General features: G+C 63.0%; 1 protein-coding gene across 2 annotated transcripts; it reads right to left on the reverse strand.

Annotated features, from left to right (window-relative positions):
* Window positions 1-558: 558 nt before the first annotated feature.
* Window positions 559-8,240, reverse strand: TCEA3 (transcription elongation factor A3). 2 transcript variants are annotated; one of them, XM_030039800.2, is made up of 14 exons: window positions 7,927-8,240; window positions 6,208-6,270; window positions 5,977-6,082; window positions 5,450-5,621; window positions 5,073-5,141; window positions 4,775-4,843; window positions 4,564-4,647; window positions 4,189-4,266; window positions 3,934-4,088; window positions 3,459-3,515; window positions 2,314-2,468; window positions 1,552-1,698; window positions 1,375-1,446; window positions 559-1,236 (listed from the first exon to the last, which is right to left on the reverse strand). In XM_030039800.2, exons 1-14 carry the CDS (start codon window positions 7,993-7,995, stop codon window positions 1,228-1,230), a joined length of 1,305 nt encoding a protein of 434 aa, XP_029895660.1. In that variant the 5' UTR covers window positions 7,996-8,240; the 3' UTR covers window positions 559-1,227. The 2 variants fall into 2 exon arrangements, with proteins under 2 accessions (XP_029895660.1, XP_040985279.1); XM_041129345.1 differs by having other exon boundaries at window positions 6,208-6,297; window positions 7,927-8,238.
* Between the last annotated feature and the right edge of the window lie 273 nt (window positions 8,241-8,513).

The following is an 8,513-nucleotide window of genomic DNA, read 5'->3' on the forward strand; positions in this document are numbered from 1 at the left end:
GAATAAAAAAATTAACGATCCATTAATCCAACAGCTCCACCGTCCTCCTCCGCTCCTGCCCATCGGCTCGCGCAGGCGCAGGAGCAGGAGCCTCATTCCCTGTCACCTGCCGTCACCGTGACCTTACTTGTGTCCCCGTCACATCTCGGTGCCTCTGAACGGAGCCGCTGGGAGAGGCTGGTGGCAGTGAGGGACGGGCTCGGTGCCACGAGGCTCCATCCTGCACCTCCTGTAGCCAAAGGTGCATCTCTCGGCCGGTCCCCGATGCCCTTTCCCTGGAAAACCCTCCCGGCTGTCGGTGGAGGTGCTGTCTTGCCATGGGACAGCCTTCAGCATCCAGACCCAGCCAGGGAGCTGCTCCGGCCTTAATTAAAGGTCTTTAATCACCAGGCAGGTGATGGATGAGCATCAAGCTACCGTTACATCTCAAGATGGTGGATTCAAGACATGCTGGAGCTGAGTGGGGGCTCTTGGAGAACCACGAGGCTCGAGCTGGTGGGGAGTGTGAACCGAGACACAGGTCCCAACCCCGCTTCAGAAAGCAGTCTGTGCCGCAGAGACAGTTCACACCTTTATTGCTCTAGCTGAATGGGTTTTCCCCACTCCTTTCCCCCCATTCCTTCTTCTTTCCTGGGGACACAGTGCCCTCAAGCCAGGATGGATGGTCCACGTGTCACAGAGCAGAGTGACACGATGGCATCCCACCGGCATCCGAACACCTTGCAGCCACCCTGTCTCCCTCCATGTCCTTCCACTGCATGCACTTAGGTGAGGAAGAAGGTGTTTGGGTTAAAACCTGGCCCTTTCCCACCCCCAATCCCCGGGACAGTGGCACAGCCCCACATCCACAGGGTATCGTCCCTCCTGTCCCCAAATCATCCAAGTCCAGGTTTCCCCCAGGGAAGGGCAAGCTGCCCAGGTCAGACCAGTCTCCCTTTCCACAGATGTCTCTGTTCCCAGTGGGCTCTCAGCACACCCCAAGCAAAGGGCAAGTATTTACAGGGAGGAACCGCTTGAATTCACCAGGGTCTTCTCAAGCAAACCCGCCTGTTGCCGGAGCCTGGCTCCCCGGGACATTTGAGGGAGCCCAGTGCAAGGAAACAGGGAGCCGGGGCGTAGGGACCGGCACTGCCCCATCACCCTCCCTCCCCATCCCGGCTGCCCGATGTGGCCGTCACAGCATCCCGTCTCACACCACGTTCCCTCCAGCCCCGTCACTGGGCACCATCAGCAGAACTGCAGGAGAAGCAGAGCCCAGGGTGGGTGGTGAGTCCTCACCCAGGCCCCCCCCCGGCATGGTTTCAGGGGGTTCTGCTATCCCCCCGGGCTGGGGAAGGGTTGGGGTGCCCGGAGCCCCCCCGGCTGGGCACGGACCTTCCAGCGGTTCCCGCATTCGTTGCACAGCACAAATGTCGTCATGGGCTCGTCGGCGCTGCGTGTCTGCACCTAGGACGGAGCGGGCAGCCGGATCAGCAGAAACCCCTCCGGCATTCCCCATAATCGGGGTCCCCTGGGGACAGGGGGGAGCCCCGGGGGCTTTGCAGGGCTGACCTGGTTGTACGTGCAGTTCTTCTTCTTGCACTTGCCGCACTGGAAGAGGTCGGTGACGGTGCCACCCGTCTTGGCCATCTGGTGCTCCCGGATGGCCTCCTGGGTCATGGCGTTCCTCAGCTCCTTCAGCTCATCGCTGGCCATCTCCTGCCACCAGCACCAGCCCGGCAGGGTCAGTGGTGCCACGGCTCTGCCCGGGGGCTCGCAGCCAAGCCGGCACAGGGTGCAAGCCACAGTGGTCCAGCACCCTCCCCATCCTCTCCAGGACCAGGACCAGGACCGCTCACTGAGCTTGCTGGAGGGCTCAGGCCCAACCAGATGAAACAAACCACCCCATCCTCAAACCTAAACTGCTGCCTGCGGAGACCTGGCTCCCTGCGGAGGGAGCTGCGCTCCCGGGAGCCTGATTTGGGGACGCCGGTTGAGGGGGAGGAATGAGGACCCTCAAGCCTGACTCCTGCCAGTCTGACATCCCACACCCGGCTCTGCGATGGGCTGGGGGGCTGCAAGAGTCTGGGTGGACCAGGCAGTGCCCCTTGCTTTCTCCCTATGCCTGATGCTCCCCAGCACCAGGGTGGGACAGGGAGATGCTGGGACAAGCCCAGTGTGGATGCCACCAAGCCAAGACCCAGCCAGCCCTTGGGCACCAGCACAACCTCCACGAGCAGAGGCTGGGGGGCTGGGGAGGGGTCTCAGACCCCCCAGAGGCAGCATGGACGTGGTCCACAAGAGCCAGCCCTGTGCCCCCACCCTGCTCCCCACCTCGGCGGTCATGCGGGCGATGAGGCTGGGCAGGATGGCCCCGCACAGCACGTTCCTCCGCAGGCTGGGGTTCTTGGGGTCCTTCAGGTTGCTGATCCTGCTCCGCACCCGGTTGCGATACTTCATGTCCGTGCTCTTCAGCTCCTGGAAGATATGTGGGGTCCGTCAAGGAATCAAGGAGGCAGGGTAGGGGGTTGACAGCCCTGTGGGCACCCCCGCTGCTGCTCTGGGCTCAGTGGTGTTGATTGCCATCAGGGCCAGTGCCCATGTGTATGTGGAGGCAGTCGATCTCCTTGGGGGACCATGTGGGGGGGTCTCCCCCTCCTTGGGTTCAGTAGGATGAAGCACAGCTTGGGATGTGGGGAGGAAAACAACTTTGCATTTCCCTGCTGTGACGCCCAAAGGCTGTCGGGGCACAGGGACCGTCACCAAGCCCTGTGCTGGGACGTGAGTTCATGGTGCAGAGGACTCAGCCCGCTCTCCTCCTCCCAGGCTGGCCAAACAGCCGGTGGCTGCCTGCATGGATGCAGGCAGACAGGCTGAGGTGGCAGCTTTGGGGTCCTGCGAGGCCCCAGGCACACATGGCCAGAATTTGGGATGCGCCAAAAATCAAAGCATACCCAGGAGGAGGAACCACCTTGGTGCTGGTCCCAGTCTCGGGGGGCTGCCAGGAGACCCCCAAGCCTTGAGCTGGGAGTGAACAGAGGTGGCTCCATCCCTGCCAGTGTGGCACAGCCCGGGCACTGCAAAGGACCAGGGCTGGCAAGAGACACGGGCACCCACAGCAGGCTCAAAAAAGAGACTTTGGCTGGGTTTGCGTTTTATTTCCACAGGGATGAAGGCAGGTCCCTGAACAGAGGGATTTGAGGGGGCACACACAGACCCTTGGACTAAGGCAGGTGCCATGGGGATGCTCTGCTCAGCATCAGCCTCTAACCAAGGTCTGGGCTCCCTCTGCAGGCAACAGGGACAGCAAAGCCCGTCTGTCACCCTGTCCTTGTCCCTGCCACCCTCTGTCCTTGTCCCCGCCACCCTCTGTCCTTGTCCCCACCACCCTCTGTCCTGTCCCCACCACTGCTCTTGAGCCCACGTGTGCGTCCCCCAACAGACGGAGCCTGGGGACTCCCAGCCCCCCCAAAGGATATGGTCTTCGATCTCCGATGCCATCTTCTCACAGTTGACACCAAACTCCTTGTAGTCATCTAAAGGGCAGAGAGGCCGAGGGGTGACTCAGGCATGAAACCAGGCAGGTCTCACTGTGCATTGAGAAACCCCACCAAAAAATCTCACCTCTCCCACTCAACTTGTCCCACACACCCCACCTCTAAAAAGCCCTGTTTTTACCCAACTTGAACCCTGAATTAACTTCCTTATGAAGACCCCATCCAATCCCTTATTGGAGACCCTACCAACCTCCTTTTCTTTCATTTTGGAGCCGAATGCTGAGCTACGAGCTAGAGCTGCAGTTTATTTGCCAGTCCAGGGTGAGTTTGCTGTCGCAGGGCTGCAGGTGCCCCAGGACGCAGACCCTCGCTTGTTATTGTAGGGTTGCTCCTATTAGGGCCATCCCGTAGGAGAAACAGCCCAGTTTAGCCTCCAGCACCCCCCAGACCCGCTCACCATCCATGCGGAGGGCGGCCGTCAGCATCTCGATGCACTTGTCCCGCACTGAGTCCCCCGTGAGATAGCAGGGGGCCAGGAGGCAGGGGCTGGGCGAGAAGGGGGGGCTGGTGGGGGTCCGCGGCGTCTCTGGCTTGGCCTTGCTGCTGTTGGCTCTGCAGGGGTGCACGGGGAGGACAGGCAGGCACCAGGGTCCTGGCACAGCCCCAGGGGACCTGCCGGGGGTCCCGTGGCAGTGGGATGGGTCTCTCCTACCTTTCCTCCTTGCTGTCGCTGGAGTTTCTCCGAGAGCCGGTGGGAGCTGGCGAGGGGCTGGTGCCCACAGAGGCTCTCCTGGGGGTGGCATGGAAGGGGACAGTGGGAATGACACCAGAGACGGGGCAGGCAGGGCAGGGGGCAGGGGCTGGTGGCAGGACCTCCGGCACCAGCATATCAATGCGAGCGCTCGGAAGCCAACAGGAATCTCCCCGTGGGAGGATTTGCTCCTCATGGGGAATGTCCCAGTGCCCATGGCAGGATCAGGGCTCCCGGCCATCTCTACCCACCCTGGATGCGGGTCCCATGGTCTGAGCATCCCCAAAGGGGATCCCCAAAGCATCCCCAGGCTGCCCAGGGACACCTCCTCCTTACCTCTCCGCTGATGGTCTCTTCTGCGGGGAGGAAGAGGAGGAGACGGCCGAGGTGGTGGAGGACCTTGAGTCAGCAGAGTCTCTCCTGGCAGGACGAGCCCCGTGTCAGAAGGCAGCAAGAGGGACCAGGCGGTGGGTCCAGACCCCCAACCGCAGCCCGGCGAGGGGCTGGGGTCTGACCTCTCCCATCTCCCTCCAGCCCAGGCACCCACCTCTCTTTCTTGCCATCCAGAGGTGACTTCTTCGAGGACGCAGTGGGGCTCCGGCCATCACCGGACTCTCTTCACCGCAGAAACCCAAAGGAAGGGAGAGATGCTCTCAGCGAGCCCAGTCCCAGCATCCCCTGGCATGATCTGCTGAGCCAGATCCTGCCTGCCCATCCGCGCACCCCATCCCCGGCCAAGTCATCCCCGAGCCCCAGCAGCCCCCAGGCTGCCAGCAAAGCCTCCCCCAAGCTGGCAGTGCCCGGCAGAGCCCAGCACAAGGGTCGGTGTGCCCTTTGGCAGGTACCTCTCCGAGATGGAGTCGGCAGGGTGGCCCCGGGGGGTGACGGCACGAGAGCCGGACTTGCTGGGCTTCCTAGGGACAGAGAGAGTGGGGCAGGATCAGACAAGCACCATTAAAACAGCCCTCACCTAAGGAATAAATAGCATTAAAGAAGTGAAAATAAAAAAATGCCGTTTCTCCCTCCTCTCACTGAAAGCTGCCCTGGTGCTGCCGTGGCTGCAGGCAACCACCCTTTGGTTCTCCAGCTGTGCTGTCAGCACCCGCAGATATGGATAAACCCAACAACTCGTAAGGAACGAGCAGAGGGTGTTCTCGTATCGGCCCCACCGATGCCTTGGCCGTGTGGCTGGTGCCCCCCAACAGCGGGCAGGAGCCCCCACCTCTCCTTGTGCTTCTCCCTGTGCTTCTCAGCCGAGCTCTTGGGGTGCTTTGCCCCTTCGTTGGGGCAGCTGGGAAAATCCAGCCCCTTCTCTTTCTTCTCCTTCTCCCCATCCGTGTCCTTCTCCTTCTTCCCATCCACGTCCTTCTCCTTCTTCGGGGTGGTGGAGGACTCTGGGGGAAGGATTTGGGTGTCAGAGGCATGGCCTAAACCAGTGCAGGGCACCTAGGGAGCTGCATCCCAGGGTGGGGGGATGGCTGGGGGGATGCTCAGCCCTTGGGGGGCACACACTGATTTACACCACTTCATCCCAGAGCAAAAATGAGCCCTGGAAAATCCATCAAGTCTGTGCATTGCCTGGCAGGACTCAGTTATGGCGGCTGCGAGGCATGGGAGCCTGCACGTCCCAGCTTGGGACTGATCCCACCCCGACCTCCCCTGGACAGCATCAGGGGTTTGGGGTGCTGGGATGGCCCGGGGAGGGTTGGGGCTTGGGGGGGGTTCCTGCTTCCCCCCAGCATTGCTCACCCAGCAGCCGCTTCCAGTTCTTGATGAGGATTTTAGCCGAGGCCACCACCTCTTCATCCGAGCAGTGTTTCCGCACCGAGTTGACGGCCACCCCGATCCGCGTGGTCTGGGGATGCACGGCAGGGATGTGTCCTTAGGGATGTGCCGGTTGGCACGGCAGGGACAGGACAAGCCACCCCATGGGGTGTCCCCCCGCCAGCAACTGCTGCCCCCCCACCCAGACCCCCTCACCTGGAGCAGCTGGATGGTCATGGTGTAGCCTGTGAGGGACTTGAGCAGATCCAGAGCCCCTTCCTAGGGTGGGGAGAAGCCACGGGGGCCCTTGAGGAGCCGGAGAGAAATGGGGGGGGGCTGCGCTGAGGCAGCCTGCATCCCCCCTTTTCTCTTGCCAGCACCAGGCAGTGCCGGGGAGGGGACGCCAAGGGGACACAAAGCAGCCCTGGGCCGGTCCCTGGGGAACGCCTGACCTTCCGCAGCGATGCACTCATAGAAAAATCCCAAACCCAAATCCTGCTGGATCATCCTGGCACGGGGTCACGTCTCCTGGCTGGGAAGCAGGACCTTCCCTTAAAGCTCGGGAAAACCCCTCCATAAGGAAACTCTGGGCTGCCAGGAGCTGGGGACGGCCAGAGGGCACTTGAGTGTCCCCACACAGGGGTGTGAGGGTCCATGGGACACCCACCCGCAGGGTTTCAGCCCGACCCTAGGCATGCAGCGGCCGCAGGGCTAAACATAGCCCCGGCACGGAGCCCTCCTCCTCCTCCATGGTATTTTTAGAGCCCCAGTAGCAGACGCCAGCTCCCAGGTATCCCCCTCCACAGGGGACACAGCCCTGCACCGGGCTGGACCCCCATCCCACCATAAGGGGCTGGATCTGGCCCTCCGGGTACGACGGGTACGGGGGACATCCCCACGCTGCGGCCGGACCCTGACTCTGTTTCCCTCCCCAGAGCGCAGGCATGGGGCTGTGGAGCGGGAGGGCTGGGCAGGATCAGTCCCTCGACCCCGGCGTAATTCCCGATGGGGAACAGAGCCCGGGTGGCTCCCACGGGGTCTGATTCGGTTCCAAGTGTTGGCATCCCAAAAAAATATCGGATCTGGGGGGACGGCGGTGCTGCCCCCCTCCCCCCGCACTGGGGAGCCTGTACTTCGTCGGGGCAAAGGCCAGTGGAAACGGTCAAATATTAACTTTAAGGGCCGGGCTCAACTCTGCTCGCCCATGCGTAACCAGACGGCCAGGATCCCCGGATGGATCCTCACCTGGTGCAAAGTGTGGCAGGGCCAGATCCTGGCTTCCCCCCCCCACAGCACGCCATCGCCAAAGCCACCCTGGAGCCACCACCCGTCCGTTTGCACGCTTGCACGCGCTCGTGCGACAGGCAGGGCTGGGGCTGGGGCTGGGGCTGGGTCGTGTCCCCCAGCCCGCTCCCCCCTGGGGGGAGTTTTCCCTTGCTCGGGGCTGAGCCTACGGCACCGGCCCCGGACCCGATCGGGTGTTGGTGGCCGGGCCGGTGGCCAAGCACCTGTCGCCCACGTTTGCCTGGGGTCCCACGCCACCAAGGGGTGCTGGGAGCGACCACCCCTGGGACAGACCCCCCCCCCCCACCTTACCCCCAACTCCCAACAGCCAGGAGCAATGGGGTGCAGGAGAGCCCCAAATCGGAGCTAAAATAAAATACCCCCGGGTGCCGGCTCCGACGTTGCGAGGCTGGGCTGGGCTGGCACAGGCAGCACCCCGGGGTGCTGGTGGCATCGGTGGGTGCTCAGCACCACCTGGACCCGCTCAGGTCCTCTGGGACTGCGAGCAACGGGGGGGTTAAAAAGCAAAACTCCCCCCCCTTTCCCTCCCTCCCCTGTCCCGAGCCACGCTGCAACATCCAAACACGCACGCACACATGTGTAAATATGCACACGCGTGCACACCCGTCCCAAGGGGCTCAGCCACCTTACCGTGCTCTTCCTGGCCACCATCTTATCCAATTTCTTGGCAATCCGGACCAGCTCCTCAGCAGGCCCCATGCCGGCGGCTCGCGGCTCGCCGGGCTTCGGCGGTCGGTGGAGCAAAACCGAGGCGGCAGCGGGCAGAGCTCGGTGCTGCCGGCATGGGGGTTCGGGCAGGGGTGGGAGGGCGGCCGGGTGCGAAGCGGCAGCTGGGCTGGAAAAGAGCAGAGAAAGGGGGGAAAAAAAAGGGGAAAAGAAAGGGAAGGGAAGGGAGAGAAAGCAGAAAGGAGGTGGGGCTGTCCCGGCCAGTTATAAACTCCTGCCAGGCAGGCGAACTAGCACGGGGAAGGGCTAAATATAGCTAAGAGTGCCGGGCAGGGCCACGATTGCAGGAGCTGGGGGGAGGCGCGTACCGGGGTGCACCGGGACGCACGCCTGTCCCGGCCGGAGAGGAGCCCAGGGGTGCCGAGGGGCCGGAGGAGCTGCTCGCGTCAGGGCTGGAGCCCGGTGTTGGCAAGGAGAAGGCCTGAGACGTGGCTTTGCCGCCGGGATGGCTCAGCCAGGGCTTCCCGATGGGCGCGGGTGCGATGCAGCGC

Source organism: Aquila chrysaetos, chromosome 16 (genome assembly GCF_900496995.4).
Source record: "Aquila chrysaetos chrysaetos chromosome 16, bAquChr1.4, whole genome shotgun sequence".
In the NCBI taxonomy this organism is placed as follows: Eukaryota; Metazoa; Chordata; class Aves; order Accipitriformes; family Accipitridae; genus Aquila; species Aquila chrysaetos.